General features: G+C 40.8%; 1 protein-coding gene across 2 annotated transcripts in view; it reads left to right on the plus strand.

Moving 5' to 3' along the window:
- LOC136420676 (uncharacterized) overlaps positions 1–17,337 on the plus strand; it is an 88,475-nt gene extending 71,138 nt beyond the window's left edge. For both annotated transcript variants that reach the window (XM_066407745.1, XM_066407746.1), the window contains exons 6-10: positions 4,740–5,036; positions 6,532–6,834; positions 8,091–8,288; positions 14,739–14,860; positions 15,387–17,337. In XM_066407745.1, coding sequence (XP_066263842.1) covers positions 4,740–5,036; positions 6,532–6,834; positions 8,091–8,288; positions 14,739–14,860; positions 15,387–15,740 — 1,274 coding nt within the window. In that variant the 3' untranslated portion in view covers positions 15,741–17,337. The remainder of the gene's footprint in view (positions 1–4,739; positions 5,037–6,531; positions 6,835–8,090; positions 8,289–14,738; positions 14,861–15,386) is intronic.
- The last annotated feature ends 227 nt before the right edge of the window (positions 17,338–17,564 follow it).

The following is a 17,564-nucleotide window of genomic DNA, read 5'->3' on the forward strand; positions in this document are numbered from 1 at the left end:
ACTTCTGACAGGGCGTGACTAGAGGTGATGCATAGAAGTGAAAAATTGACTTTGTCCAATGAAAAATTGACTTTGTCCATAATAAAGAGTAGCGGGAACGTCATTCGACTTAACCTTGTGTTCATGTAACGATTATACTCTATTACGTGGAAAGAGAAGCGCACTGCGCATGCTCGATGAGCCGCCATATTGGATTTCAAGGTGAAAAAGTAAAAAGACGAGGTAGAACAGAAATGCAGTCAAATAGTGGACTAATTACAAGTCATATTTACGTTAATCAACATATCTTATCATATATAATCATCACTATATTATATCATCATATCTACGTCAGTTTTTGGTAACTTGTGCTTCACTGCTGTTACTTATTCACATTGAATACAACGCACCGGAATCATCTATCGTTCAATGAATTGGATACTAAGCTTCCGGTCTTTACAAGAGGGTTAATTCTACTTATTAAGAGATGACAATGATATTTTCGAGACGTAACCAAGACAGTGCCACGCCTTTGTCTTCTACGCTTTGTCTTTCTTAAGCCAGTCTGTTAGACAAACTATGTTTCCTTATACATCACCGGAAATCCTGAGGAATAATTCCGTTGTCAGCGCCGCTCGTTACCCCCAGATGATCCTCAATAATTACATACTAAGGTATGCTACAGTCGTATATCATGACAGCATGAACGCAACTGCGCTTTATATCAAGGCCAACTGCTGCCTTTTTTGGTCATGTTCTCCGTTATTGTGTATGACGCTAATTGTTCCTACGTGGGAGCAATATGTTCTTGTGATTAGATATTGGCTTCTGACGTAGAGGATGTATTAATGTGCATGAAGATAAACGTACTAACCCTACGTGAGGTGCTATCGCTACCTTCAATACATAGCTCGGCTGGTGTCTATTAATACTAATGTTGCCTCACGAGGTTTTATGTCTGAAACAGCAAAACGTCCCATATTTCACCGTTTTCAATTATCTCCAAAGCACCGGTGGCAAGAGTGTCGGTCATAAACTTCAGCCGAATGACAATGACTACGAAGTTTGGGGATCACAGTAATAAAGCAGACTTGACCTGGGAAAAGAGCTCCCACCTCCCCCGTAATTATTCTGAATAAGTCATCGGCGGTGTCCTCGTTTAATGTCCTTCGAGGTTTCTTGCCTCCGTGTTGGTAAATGTCATGGTTCTCAAGATGATAGTAACCGTTCTATGCTTCGTTTGAAGAAGTGGTGTTTTCTGATCAAGCAATAAGATTAAGCAAGGTCACTACCATAGTAGTCTGAAACGTCTGTTTCAAAATTTTATCCAGTTGCTTGAGTAACTATTTTTGGCTTATCTTATTACCTGGATGTCTAACATTCATCAACGTATCACTACCATAGTTGTTCATTGGCATGTACGGTTTCCATGGTGATTGGTGTAAAGCATTGAGTCTTGTCCCGGGTATATATCTTATTCCAAAAGAATATCAATGGTGGCACATAATTGAATTGGACAGTAGTTTGAATCCATTTTCTACGTGATGAACAGTTTTACAACATGAATCATCATGTAATATCATAGTAATATCATAGTAAAAACTTCCTTACTTGAACCGGGAATGTAGAGAAATAACACTGAGATTTCTCAACTCCGTGAATATCAGAAAACTGCCTAAGGTTAGTAACATGTATAAAAACAACCGGGTTGCCAACTAGTCTGAGTACACGAATGCTCTACATAATGCAGCATATTGTCCCAGTAATGAGACAGTTTTGTCCATTGGCCATCATCCCATTGACCAATACACGTGCATGTACTTTATTAGATCCATATTGATCAAAAGGGCAGCCACGTCCCCCAAATGACACTTTAGATTGTTAGGGAAATCGAAAGGTCCTTGCCTTTAATCATGAAGCAGCAAGTTTAATATCGCTTGTGTAATTCCATCTATCGACCCATATGTTACGAGTCTGACGGGCCTCGGGGGGAATGATGGGCCAGCGCAATGAATATGTAATCTAGGGACTTCGCTAACCTTGCCGTTGGCACGGATGTTGAAGATACAAGGTCATTTCCAAGTTCACACTTATCGGGAAGTTTCATCTCTATGAAAAATGGAGTTATTGTTTTGGGTGTGTCTGGGTGTGTCTCTGCATGTGTGTGTGTCTGTATGTATGTTTGTGTTTCCGGATTTGTGTTGCCAACGTAACTCAAGAACCTGGACAGATTGTGATGATATTTAGTATGTTGGGAAGACGAACCTCAAGGTCGATTTTGGGCCCCCTGGTATGTGCCCTTGGTACTGCAGTAGAACTTCCGTTTTTGTTTTGTTTGACCTGGACTATGGTCTTGTTGATACTGATCTTTTTTTTTTTTTACTACACCATGTCCGGTTTGGTCGAAACCCTCAGTAATTAAATTTGATAGAAACATTATGAAACAACTTAGCTATAAAAATCAAGGCACCGTATAACTGTCAATTACAATGAGGAAGGTAGTTCTCTAAAATTATAAGATATCAATTTTCCTTTTTATATAGCTATATGTTTTGTGTATTCGGCTATAAGGTGCAATATGAATCCAACAAAACGATTGGGATGATGTTGCATAAGATGCACCAAGAAATGGGAATTCATATGTAATAAAAGTGAGACCGCCTTGGGTAACATTCAAACACTGTTCTTTCACTTCGATTATGTTTAACCCTTTAGCGCCTAACGTCGGTCGTCAAAACTTAACACAGGCCTCTAACAATTCTCCAACCTTAAAAAAAATTTAACCGTGTCCACATACCTCAATGCAATGACCATTTAAAGCTGTGCGTAAATCTTTGACCTTTGCGGTATTTATAACAGACTTGATGCAAAGAGACGAGATTTGATTTGGTCATTATTGGTTGTAAATCTAGATTTATCTCCCAACCTGTGTCCAGATATAAAACTTAAGTTAAAATCGATTTAAGGATGGTAAGGAGAAAGCTTGCCTTTAGAAAAATAGGTCACACAAAACATACCTTCATTATCTCTCCCTTCATCAAATGATTGTCTCAAATTTTGGTCGATTTATGGATTTCTTTATCGATTGATTTTATAATTTACCTGGTCGGTATATTGGCCTTATGCTTGAATAAGAGGAATGTATTCACGTTTGATTACCTATGTCGTTAAACATGGTGGTAGCAAGGTAATGGAGCATTTCAATAAGAAGCAGACTAGGAAAGTGTTACTTTGTCAAATGTAATCTGCTTTGCCAGAAACACGCCTGTATGTGACTGCACAGCACGGTTAAAGATTTTGCTGTGAGAATTCTTTTTTTTATGTATGAAGTAGCACGATGTAAACATCTCAAAAACGTAAACTGTTTTTTAAAAGATATATTTACTGGTAGAACTTTTCACATGCACCTAGCAAATTGTATTTGTTTTTCTACCTTACGCTCTCTTCATGAAGTGTCGTGATGCATAGTGCTGACCTATGCGTTTTAGAATTGACTGTATTTTATTCATCATGTACCAAATAAAGATGATTTAACCACATTGGCGTATCCCCACCCCCAGTCCGTCCTGCATATGCGTCCTCCACCCCCCCCCTCCCATTCATTATTCAATAGTCATTACGAAATTCTATCATTTTCTATTGCTATCATCTATTGTGGATAATAACAGATTATAATCATGGTCCCTTGGCATTTCCTGCGGACCTGTCGTATTGCACTGGCGTAGCGATATTTTCCAATCATATTCCCCAGACAATCTAATGACTGGTTTCCTCCCATGTCTGCAACATCCTGTCCTCAGTAATGGGGTCACCACCCATTGGATGATGAGATAATTGCTTTAAATATTGCAGGCTTTGGAAAAATATGCCTTCCTGCTTATTGTTCCCATTTATATCACATTGCTCTTTCAATGATACTTATCGGTAATATGTAATTGTGGTGGTTATAGAACGGCAGACAGGTTTAACTCGCTGAGGTTTGTGGTTACGATTGCCACCCAAAGATAGTTGTAGGATGATGACGAAACGATATGATAGCAAGCACACACATCTGGTTCAAATTACTTGGACCAGAAGGCTCTAGTTCAAGCCCCAGGTAGGACACCTCTGGTCAAGAGGCGCATTGAGTCATACCACGTTGGGACACCAGGTGAAAAAGTTAATTTCGAGGCCTGCCAAGACTTTATAAAAATGGTACATACTTCTGAAACAGTATGGAAGTTAAACACACTCCACTGCCAGTGGACTAGCCCCCTGCTACAGTGATTGCACCACAGTGTGGCCCAGGGCTATGAAACGGGGATGGGCACCGCCCTATACACCTTATGGTTTGGGAGGATACTAACGTTGTATGTCCTAGAGTGAAACTCTCATCACTGTATGAGCATCATCACTAGATGGTGTATCTTATTACCTGGATGTCTAACCTTCATCAATTCCTCACTAGATAGCTTGAAACAACACTGAAAGTCAGAAGTGCAACTGTTAGGTGTGGCAGTTCGTTCAGTGTGATAAAACCAGCTGCTGCAAATATGAGCTTTTTATAAGTTTTATGAATGTTCTTCCCAGAAAGAAACACCCCCATGCTCATTGAAACACAGCATCAGGGTCCAGATCACAGCATCGGGGGTCAAGATCACAGCATCGGGGGCCCTTTGCTGAAAAGGCCTGGCGAGAACACTGTGACATGATAATAATATCCTATACTTTCTTGAAATGTATGTATTTTTCGAACGAGGTCCTGTTCTGTTCATCTGCAGATCCAGCAGCGGTTACAAATATTTCTACTGCCGTTACCATAGAGGAGGGCAGGAACCTGGACCTATTTTGTCAAGCGGAGGGAAACCCACCTCCGAATATCACATGGTATCGCTCCGCACAAACAGGGCCTCTCCTGACGACCATAGGATACTACATATTGGAGATGGCCGTACTGACTCTACCGGTTTTGACGTTGAACGATACACGGGACTACACTTGTGCGGCTTGGAACGGGATTGGAACCCAGGACCTCAAGTCTCTTTCTGTAACTGTGATCAAGGCTAAAAAGATTCCAGGTAAGAAGCTGATATATGATATATGATATAATATGGAATGCACACATCTTGCTGTTAATAACGGGAATATAATTGTGTGTAGAACTAAAGATAGAATACGTAAAAGCAGCTCATATTGGGTATATCATACAGCCTTTTAGATGAATTGGCACACAGGTAAGTAAAATAATCAATAACATCTCACCGGCATCGTTGAAGAGATTCATCAGTCACGTGTAATAACAGTTACAAGAATATTCCTCAAACAGTGACTTAGAAAAGGTAACGAGATACGCACCTCCAAATTTTCGATGTGTACTGTACATCTTGATCACGGAATGACCTAGTCTCGCGAGAACACGAGACTAGGTCGAGACTTGTGAAGATCTTCCTGCCTCCCCCGCCTCCTTGCGGAGCAGGGGTAAGTAGGACTTGGGCAGCTCCAAACCTTCGGTACATTTCATCCCAGCACGTTCCAACTGGAACAAGTAATTAGGGTTTACATAATCAATTAATTAATCTAGTAACACAAACCGATACATGAAAAGGTTTACCGCGTAGAACTTGCAAATGAGCTGACTAAATTTGACTGATCAATTCTGGATTGTAAGATTCAGATGCAGTTCACACTTGATAAGGTTACTTCCGCTATGTTCCTTGTTCTAATTAACACACTGATGGAATTGAATTGCCGAATGCGATTGCTGGTATTCATAATCCGCAATAAGAACAGCTTAACTATATTTTCAGATTAATATTTTGTCTTATCTTTGCGACAAACAGCTCATTAGTTTTCGCTTAATGATAAGCAAATTGGGCCTGCGGCAATTTTCTTTTCATTACAACAATGTCAGAATAACAGCACTGCTCTACAAATTTTGATTTGGGCTTTACAATAAAAATATGATTTCATACTGGTATAGAAACTGTGCTGTTCACTTGCTACAAGACTAACACATGCTGTAAGCGTTTGCTTGTTTAGGTAGAACTAGTGGACAACCTCAAGTCATCCATACGCACTTATGCCATATCTTCAGAAAGGACGCTGTAGCCGCATAGTTCTCGTTTACAAACTTTATTCAAGCCCACACTCAGTTTCAAGCTCCACTGAAGAAGCCACACTGTGGTAAAATATCTGAGAGATCTGAATAAAGTTCTAAACGAGAACTATGCGTAGCCTCCATAGCAGGCTCTAACCGGCCCTTTGGGGGGGGGGGGGGTAAATAATACACTTTTTGCAGCCAGCCCGTAACCATCACCCTGTAACTAGTTACAGGGTGGCTGATGGTTACGGGCTGGCTGCAAAAAATGTATTATTTAGCCCCCCAAAAAGGCCTGTTAGAGCCTGCTATGGAGGCTAAACTATGCGGCTACAGCGTCCTTTCTGAAGTGGTGGCATACGTGCCTACGGTTGGCTTGAGGCTGTCCACTACCTAAGTATTTGTTTGTTTGTTTGTTTGTTTGCTTGTTGGCCATTCCTTTCAACTAACACGCTTGCTACTCATCTCCTGCTTAGTTTCGCCTGTGACTATTCCTGATCCAGAGGAGGTGGAGAAGACGTCAACGGAAACATGGCCGCTATTCCGGATCGCCATCTTCGCCGGAGCGGCCGCGGGAGGCGTTCTGGTCATCACGGTCCTTCTCCTCGGCGCGCTGGTGGTCTGCCGGAAGGACCGCAATCACGAGAACCACACGCAGTGCCGATTGGTCAGCATCGTTCCACCAATCACAGACGCCGAGATGGAGATGACGACCAAAGAGATCAGCCCGGGGACAACCATGTCAAGGGACAGTTACTCTACAACAAGTCTGCTATCAGGTAAAATATGATACCTTCTATCAACTGGGACGGGGGATGGTACCGACTTCCGACAAACTTTGACCTAAGGCTGACGTCATTTCTGCGTAAACAGCTCATGTCCGCGCGTTTTATTTCAGATGATTGAAGAAGGCAATGTGATTCGGTCGAAACTGTCGAGTTGGAAAACAGTTTATTTCTCATTAGGTAACTCACCAATTCAGATGAACGTTCAAGCTAACTTTAAATTTAAATTGTTTTCAAGAAAATATGTATGCGACTTTTTACCCGTTTCATCACATTATACTAAGCGCAACAGTTTTTGCAACGGAATTGTTTATGTAAGCAAAGAAAATCAGTGCAGAAACTACTACATAATGCCGTAGCGATGTGATATAATTGAAAAAGGCCTTTGATAGCAAAAAATTAGTCTTTACAATGAAACCACTATGGAAAGTAGTAAAATGTTGTTCTCTGACAAATGCATTGCAGAATAAAATGCAGATATCGTAGGATGATTAGTACAACAGCCACGGGTATATTTCATCAGCAATGCCTAACGGTTACATCTGAAGGAATCTCATCGTACCAACTCACGTCCCCAAGTGAACCTTCGAAAGTCAGCGAAAATCGATTTTTAACATGCACGTTTTCAAGATGCGGTGGTAACATCTAATAAATCGATCAAAACATGCGTTACATAGAGATTGAGTAGCTATAACCAAATGACATTGGAAGCGGGAATAATATGCAGGCCCCTCTCGACAAAGAATATCATTTTTTCTGTGAAATGGTATATACAACTTACATTTTGAACATATTCTAAGGTGCAACTTATTCGAAATAAGGGGGTGTCCCTGTGGTGTAGTGGTCTGCGCATCTGTTGCTTACCACATCTGGTTCTGATTACTTGGAACCAGAAGGCCCGAGTTCAACTCCCGGGTAGGACACCTCGAGACAAGAGGCGCATTGAGTCATACCAAAGACTTTATAAAAATGGTACATACTGCCAGTGGACTAGCCCCCTGCTGCAGTGATTGAACCACAGTGTGGCCCAGGGCTATGAAACGGGGATGGGCACCGCCCTAAACACCTTAGGGTGTGGGAGGATTTTAACTTTTAACTAACTAGTCGAAATAAGACATCAACTGCTTGCTGAATTTGGCAAGAATTATGAGAACGAACAGATGTGCACGCACTTACATTCAACTCGTTAGAAATATTGGTATTGCAAACACAGTATATTAGCACCTAACATCGATACATTCCCGGCACAGAGAAATGTGTTGCCAAGGCAATCGAACCCTATGACGTCAACGAGCCGGGGTTGCTGAAGCTCAAAGTCGGCGACATGGTGGAGGTGCTGAAAACCGGAAGTGACGGATGGTGGTACGGCTGCACGCAAGGCAAGATGGGAGCATTTCCGGCCGGATGCGTGACGATGGTGAAGAAGCCAACCACTGACACAAGTAATGGTGGGTTAATTGTTATGTGTAAATGAGTACCAAGCTTTGGTTAGGGACGTCCCTCGGATAGGACGTTAACTGAAGGTCCCGTGTTTGGGAGACCCACACCTCACGCACGTAAAAGAACCCACCACACCTTTCGAAAAAGAGTAGGGGCATGCCCCGGTGTGCGATGGTCTAAACCCTTGAGTTGTCTGGAGTTGGTGATTCACTACAAATCACTCGGATGGAGGCCTGGTGAACCTCCGTCTCGTATCAGCCATACAGTGATTTACACCATTCACCCGGACGGGAGACCTGGCGCATCCCCGTCTTGTATCAGCCAACGAACGGGTATGTCACCCCGTAAGGGGCGGTATGACCCCGACGTTGCGTTAACACGTTACAAACGTCGACTACCTACCTACCTAATTGTTATGTGTACAACGTCAAATCCGTCTCGCACGGTATCCCATTAACTTGTCGTAGTAATTAGCAGTCATCCTTCCAGACTGTTACCTGCATTAAAATAAGAATTCATCCTTGTCACCATCACTAATGTTACTATCAATAATCATAAAGTCAAACTACATCATAAGAAAATACTAGCCTCCTTTGCCAATATATACTTCCATACTTTGACCTGACCTCAACTTGTGTTATTTGGGTAAGGATCATCAACTCATACAATGACAAACATAACTTTGTTTGCATAATCAAAATGAAACCTTTATAATACTTCATTCGTGAAAGTAAACATCATTTGGCGAAGGTTTGCTCTCTTTTGATTTCACCATCTGTACTTCCGTAATCCTTTATTGGTACTAACTTGGGCTTGCTCCTATCAGTATAAACAAACTTAAGCAATATTGGAGCTTTGGCCCTATTTTGACATCTCTGTTGCCGTAATCATTTAATGGTGCTGACTTAAACTCGTTACTATCAATGTTCATAAACTTAAACAATATTGTAGCTTAAAATTGGCCTGATTTTAATGTCACCATCTCTACTATCGTTATCATCTAATGGTGCTGACTTAAACTCGTTATTATCAATATTCACCAACTAAAACAACTTTTCAGCTTTGGCCCTTTTTTGAAATCACCACCTCAGCTGCCGTAATCATTTAATGATGCTGACTTAAGCTCGTTCCTATAAATATTCATAAACGTAAAGAACATTTCAGCTTTGGCCCTATTTTGAAATCACCATCTCAGCTGCCGCAATCATTTAATGATGCTGACTTAAGCTCGTTCCTATTAATATTCATAAACTTAAACAACATTGTAGCTTTGGTCCTACTTTGAAATCACCACCTCAGCTGCCGTAATCATTTAATGATGCTGACTTAAACTCGTTACTATTAATATTCATAAACGTAAACAACATTGTAGCTTTGGCCCTATTTTGAAATCACCATCTCAGCTGCCGCAATCATTTAATGATGCTGACTTAAACTCGTTCCTATTAATATTCATAAACTAAAACAACTTTTCAGCTTTGGCCCTATTTTAAAATCACTATCTTTGCTGCCGTAATAAGTTATTGGTGCTGAATTAAGCTCGTTCCTATCAATATTCATAAACTTAAACAACATTGTAGCTTTGGCCGTATTTTGAAATCACCATCTCTGCTGCCGTAATCATTTAATGGTGCTGACTTAAACTCGTTTTTATCAATATCCATAAACTTAAACAACATTGTAGCTTTGGCCATATTTTGAAATCACCATCCCTACTGCCTTTTTTATTCAATGGTGCTGACTTAAACTCGTTCCTATCAATATTCATAAACTTAAACAACATTGTAGCTTTAGTTTGGCCCTATTTTGAAATCACCATCTCTGCTGATGTAATAATTTAATTGTGTTGACGTAAACTTGTTCCTATTAATATTCATAAACTTAAGCAATATTGCAGTTTAAGTCCTATTTTGAAATTACCATCTCTGTTGCCGTAATCATTTATCAATGGTGACGTGGACAGCTGCATGAAGGTACGGAAGTTGGCGTCGTCCCAATTCAATTAGGCTATCATTGGATGGATGAGGTCTTAACGCAACTGTTACGCTCGAGTTGTAAGCACATTAGTGAGACTGACAGCTTGATACTTAATTATTCTTTTTATAGACTTCAAGTTCAACCTAGCCTGTCAGAGACGCGTTAGGCGTTTGGTTTAGGCAGGTGCAATGCTGAGACGTTGAGTTTCATTCACATTAGTTCGGCTGACAGTGCGATACTTATTTATTTTCTTTTAGACTTCAAGTTCAACCTAACCTGTCAGAGACGCTTTAGGCATTTGGTTTAGGCAGGTTCAGTGCTGAGACGTTGAGATGCATTCACGTTAGTTCGACTGACAGTGCGATACTTATTTATTCTTTTTATAGACTTCAAGTTCAACCTAACCTGTCAGAGACGCTTTAGGCGTTTGGTTTAGGCAAGTTCAATGCTTAGACGTTGAGTTGTATCCTCATTAGTCCAGCTAACAGCGCGATACTTAAATTTCATATTCTATAGACTTCAAGAAGCAGCCAGTTTCAAGCAAATTTTATACTAAGTCGTTTACTTTGAGAATGTGTGAGGTATCAAATATCATTTATGTTGCAATATAGTAAGACTGTATAATCTATTTTGCTACACTTTGCACGTGATGTGAATACAGTTATGCTTCTCTATATCATTGAAGTGGATGCCTATGTTGTAGTTAAGGCAATGCAACAACACACAAGCTGCAAGGGGGCACAAAATCATCTGCCACCAAAAAGTCAAGACCACAGTATGTCAAGGACAAAAGATTTTAAAGACAGAAGTTTTGCTGCAGTACCAAGGTCACACACCAAGGGGCCAAAATCGATCTTGACCTTTGTCTTCCCAACAACTAGGCACAGACCAAATCTTATATACATTACATACAAAGTTATACTGGCCACAAATATCCGAAAACACTAACGCCCACACACAGACAGACACACAGACAGCCCCAAACAATAGCTCATTTTTCTACTGAGGTAATAAGATCTATAAAACATACCAGTCCTATGAACCACGAGTGAAAATCACAAATGTCATTGGAAAGGACAATGGATCCTATGATGTACCTATCTTTAACCTTACCAACTATGAAGGTGACACCCTATACTCACCTTGCCCAAAGAAAAGGTTGCATATCAAAGGTAAATAGCGTACACTTGTAAAATCGGAATGTCATATATTGAAAGGTGACCTAGTCAATATTGGAGATTGTAGAGACGTACTTGTATGCGGTATGCATTTTATTAGAATTACTAGATTAGTATATGGTGTTGGAAGAAGATTTAGCCAAAATGTCCAACTCTTTGACAAACGCTGTGTTTAGCTGCCACCTTGCACGGGCCTTACTGTCCTTGATTATGTTCATATATCCTCCGCCATCGGAAAAGCAATTAAGTCTCTCTCAGTCGTGAACTTGCCGTGCCACTACGACGCCGCCCATTTCTGCATGCAGTAGAAGTTACAGGCCAATGGCTCTACTGCTAGTCAGTCTAGGAAGACTACTGTATTTCATTGCGCGTAGAAAGCTACAGCGACTCAACTATCCTACACATTCACCAAAGGTCAACTGTAGGGTCAATGATCTTTTATTTGGTTTAAGTTCTAGACAAGGGGCTGTATTTTAGCTATTCTTATGTTAGGAAAATTAATTTTGGAGCAAATATGTATCTGTTGTGTATTACTAAGTATATGATTGTAAACCCTGCAGCAATTCAGCACCGGATGCCATTGCACGGGTAATTTCTGACCAGTAAACCATTATTATAAAATGATCGGTTGGAATAGACAACACAACCTCTAGAAAATATCCTAAACCCTCCCCACTCTGACATGAAGGAAGGATAATCGCTACAGCCTGCCATCACAGACATCGACGCTTTTAAGATGCAGAGCGGCTCTAGACGTCTGAACTCTAACTCGTATCGACCATTCGCAAAGACAAGTCGACTTTAAGGTCCTTTCCCGTGGGCCAGACGGCGATGTTTTGTGAACTAAATAAGGCCTTAGCAGACTGACCCCACCACAAGGTATTTTGGAAGAAGGGCACACCCATTCTGAACCGTCCATCGATTTCTTAATTACATTTCTATTCCATCCAATGCGGGATGATTAACATTTCGGCAGTTGCGCTGATAAATAGGCATGTCTTGGCGCGTAATAACTGGCGGTGGATCGAAGTTTTAAACCGCCGGAATTAGACGTGGGGAGAACGGATTGGATAAGACTGTCAATAACGTAATTTAAAGGGAGGCCGGCGGCGCGAAGCGGTGTCTATGAAGGGAAATTACGCTGACACAAATGTCTGTGTAGGAACGTCCACATCAATTATACTGCAGCCAAATCACGTCAGATAGACGTAAGGCCGATATCATCTTTAGAATAATCATTTTGTCGGCTGGCAGAAAGGCCCAAGTGTGCATTATTGAAGTGTCACCTCCTGTGAATAATAGCAGATAACCTTACCCAGATTGCTCACCGCTAGACTTGTAAATTAGAGGTCCTCCTGACGCTATAGGGGACAATGGGCCCCACAGAGGGACGATATGAAACCTGGACGCCATTATCAAGCGGGCAATCTTATTGATAATGCAATTAGTACCGGATGTATCATTTTGTGTGTCTCCTCTTTATTCTATAGGGGAATTACATCATGGAACAATTGAAATACCTGCTGTTTGAAATCTTGCTCAGTATCACTGACAAAAAGAAGTGGATGCTACATGAAACGTTTGACCGTTTCCAAAATCATATCAAGTTGCTTCAGTAACTGCTATTTGGTGAATTGAAAGACCGTAACAAAAATGGCTGGTGCTGTTTATTTGGATATACTACAACTTATTCAATTGATTACTACGATTAGGCTTTTCCCAACCTTGAAATACTGTTATGTTTCTGCAGTATTTGAAGCACACCGCCAACCAATCATGCGCAACCTTTCAACGTGAGGATAATCGATGACGTTGTAACATTTTTAATCTCGTGATACATTGCGCTAGAAAAAAGATGGTGGTGAGGAAAGAGAATGCAGGCAAAGCAAATATGAAATATAAATAATATACCCATTTCTTCAACTCAGAATGCCAACTTGTTAAAAATTATAATGTGCCATATCAAAATAAACATAAACACAACATATAACATATTTCTCCGTATAAAGATCTTTCAAATATTTCAATAAAGGCAAAACAATGCATCACTACGATTATCATCATTTCTCATGATCCAAAAAGGCAATATTTCATTTCCTCTGAATCCTATAATGTCGTATCCAGAGGAAGTTGCAATGTCAAAGCAGACAAAGCCGATGACTCGATATTTCCGTCTCATCCCAAAGGGACGTGACAGCCCCCGAAGTCGAAAGTTCCGGTGGCTTTGATGATATTTCAATATCACTCTGTGTCCTTTCATGCTCCACAACGGATGGTCTGATAAACTTGCCTAACCTCTACTATTGATCTTCCGCTTCTAATCGATGCAAGGGAAGATAGCGTCAGTTCCATTGTCGCCATGAATCCTAACCAGATCATTACCAGGAGCAGGGGACCATCAATCATTGGACAACGGATCGAATCAACGATGCTGATTGGTGGACACGAACCATCAATCATATCGATGGGAGGAGTTTATCTTGAAATAGTGGTTGTCGCGTCACGCCTTTGAGAATCCATCCTTCTTGTTGACCTTCTTGTGTTTCAAAGTTGCCAACTTTGACCAAGTTTTAAAGGTCGATTTTGGAGGAGAAAATATTAGCCTTAGCAGATTCATTTTGAGATGATAGATTGAAATATCTTTGAAAAAAGTATTGTGTATTCGTTGAATTTGCTGGAAAAAAGACAATGTGATTAAGATCTCGTATACTTTCAAAACATTTCTATATATGTATGCTACCGCGCCGCGTGCCTGCGAAGCTGGTGTGTTACGCCGAATGGCGGTTATACCGGCTACATAGACACAGATACAGATGTAGATACATATGATGTGCATGTATGTGATATGTATGTAAATGTATGTGAATGTGTGTGTGTGTGTGTGAAGTTGATGATTGATTTTCCTATAACTATTTCATGCCTGTTATTAAGTCGAAATTCATGAACCGCTTATTTACACACCTTATGATTTCAAAAACATGTTTTATACATGCATCCGTGATGTATGTGTGTACTAGGTGTTTGTGAAAGTAGATTAATCTTTTGTGATCAGATTTCCTCTTCATGCTAGGGTCACATTTTTAAACCGGAGCTCGACCGGGCTGTTTGCGAGAACGAAAGATAAAAGTGTGTGTCAAGAATTATACACAAATATATAATATCAAAGTGTTTTGTTGCTTTTTATATCAATTGTTTCGTTCCCGCAAACTACTGCCCAAAATGGGACTCTAACAGAAAGCTAGGTTAAGACTATGGTTAACTATGTTATATGCCTAATTCATTGACGAATTATTTACAAACCAGGACATCTCTCCGGTGGGCAGACAGGGGGCGCCCAGTGTTCTGCAGACGATGACATGAAGTCGTCCCGTTACGTCACCGTGTACAGCACCATACCTGTCGGCACGCTCAAGAGAAAGGCTCAGGTAAAGTTTGACGTTTTCTTGACATTCTTTTCTTTTCGCAAGTCTAAAGGTACGTGGACTTGCTTGCGGAAGACACATGTATATGTGAAAGAGATATAGGAAACATACATGTGACAAGAACAGTGATTAACATTAAGGTTATAAGATACTAATTCAAATACTTGTGTTAGCAAAGCAAGCTGCAGGTTTCTCATAAAACAGTTTATGGTGCTGGGATATTATGAACTGTAAGCATTATGTCGCAATGTGGACCCAATAAAAGGCGTTTGTAATCTTGCAAAGCAAAAAGAGTAGCATGAGAGCCCACCCTTTTTATATACAACGTGACTACTTAACTACTCAACGTAGTCGCAGTTAATTTTTTTTCACTTGGGCATGCATTGTCGTAATGTGGGTTTGCAAATGAATAATAACCAAAAATTAGCTTTTGACGGAAAGAAAATCGTGATGGTCATTTCTGTAATCCTTTCAAAGCATAAGTCATTGTGATTTATATACAATTATGTATATTAAATATTTCTTGCAGGCAGAGGAAGAAAAGAAGCTCCAGGAGACTTCCACGCTGCCCAAACCGACCACTTTACCAAAACCGAAGACCCCGGTCATCCCTGAACCCCCAAAAGTCCCCACAACAGCGACCATGTCCGGCTCTGCAACGTTACCAGCCAAGGAAACACCCAAACCCAAAACACCAACAACACCAGTACCTCCACCGCAAACACCTATACCTACATGTTCAGAAAAGGTTGCCGAGCGATCGCGGGTGGAATACGTGGAAACAGATCTCGACGACGACGAAACTATAAAGGCAATGACCTTGAAGATGCAAAAGCTGAACCCAAGCCTCCTTAACCCGAGCCATTACGAAACGAGACTGTGACTATAAGATGGTATGAACTCCTTGGGATGATGAATGTGTGAAAAGTTACATCTCCGTGGTTTTGCAAAAGGGAAAATGTGAACAAATCGCATCCAGATCGTCCATGAAATTTGTCACAGGTTTCCTTGGCTCCACGCCATGCACGTAAATGGATATAATACACTGGACAGTTTACAACGCAGTCCAGTCCGTGACTGTGGATTGTAATGTAGACTCGCGGATCTATCGTGTGTTACCGTACAGATTCACCTCTGGTAAACGTCGAAGATGTCTTCTGTGACGTAATTTTCGGCGTTGTATTGGACACTGTCTACAGATGGCAATGCTGTCCGTTGTTGTTGTTGTTCTTGTTGGGTCTCGTAGTCAAATAAAGATCTGATAATTGTGTTGCCATGATGAGGCAAGCTGCTGGACAAAGGAAAATTCCTCTGATTGTTGGATTTCTACAAGCTTGAAGCTGCGGACCTTGTTGGCCGTTGAATCCGGTTTTCCTGACTGAACGCAAAGGAAATGGCCATGCTCAACGCATGGGGACTCCAAATGTACAGAAACTGGGTATTCTATTGTGCGGGCATCATCGGAGATGATCTGATACACAGTCTGCAATGGACAAGACGTTTCAGTGAAAAATGCATCAACCAGTGCGAGCAAGCTTGAAATCACAAATATTAGGAACAATTGCTACTGATGGCGCGATCGCTTAGGCAGTGTGAGGGTAGGAATTGGATGTGAACGTTACAAGGGCTAAACATCTCAGGGTGAAACACATGGATGATCATTTATGGCTAACTGCACTCACAAGTTGCCATTATGCTGTGGGAAAAGGGACCGCTATTTCTTAGAAACTGGCGTTCTGGATATAAGGAGGCTCTGTGTTGCAAACGTAATCATGAGATGCTCCACTGACGATGATTGCTATTGGACAAGAGGACATCCTGACAGGTTGTTACTACTACCTCTACCAGCCTCACTTTCAGCCGGAATTTCCAACATGGCGATACTCGCGCATGCGTACTGCTTGCTTTGAGGATCCTCGCGACCGCACTGCCTCCTGGGAAGGGACGAACCATTAATGCTTGCTACTGAAGGACACGAAAGAGTCTCCTAAGAATGAAAATATGCCTCCTGACTAACAATATCGCCCTGGCTAAATTTGAAGTACTGTTTGCTTGCTGTTAAAGCAAATAGCATTACTAACATAGTCTTTGAAATCATAGAAGGAACGTACGTGTCTTTTCCCTTCGCTGTGGTAGTCCAAAACCAGTAGTGCCCATCCCTAAAAGTAAATATGAAATATGAAAATGTAAAAAAAATAAGGCCACAAAGATACAAAGATAAAAATGAAAAAAGTATAAGTCCATAATATATATCTATATAGCAAAAACTTTATGGTAAGAAGAACAAAACTTTGAAAGTAGTTGGTTAAGACAAATATATTGCTGGCGATATTCGTAAAATATTAACCTGTGATACCCCCCCCCCTCCTTGATCTTTATTCAAAACTTTGTAATGCTGTGGTCTATACATAGCAAAAGGGTGATTTCATTTACGCAATTTCACGTCGATTTGAACCGTAACAAAATAAAATTTGGCAACTTAGATGTACAAATCGAAAAGCTCTATGAAGCCAAAAGATGACGTTTCTTTGGGCGGTTTCAGTAGAATTGTTGTCTACACAAGAAGTTGGCCTAGCAGGTTAATTCGTGGACTTGTTAGCTGATGAAGTTTATAAGATACAAATATGAAGAAGATCATCTTGATAAATTTTGTACTACTAAAAATCGGTAAGCCACCTCCCACCGTGACTTGTTTACAATCTACCAC

This window comes from Branchiostoma lanceolatum, chromosome 15, assembly GCF_035083965.1.
Source record: "Branchiostoma lanceolatum isolate klBraLanc5 chromosome 15, klBraLanc5.hap2, whole genome shotgun sequence".
NCBI classification, from domain to species: domain Eukaryota; kingdom Metazoa; phylum Chordata; class Leptocardii; order Amphioxiformes; family Branchiostomatidae; genus Branchiostoma; species Branchiostoma lanceolatum.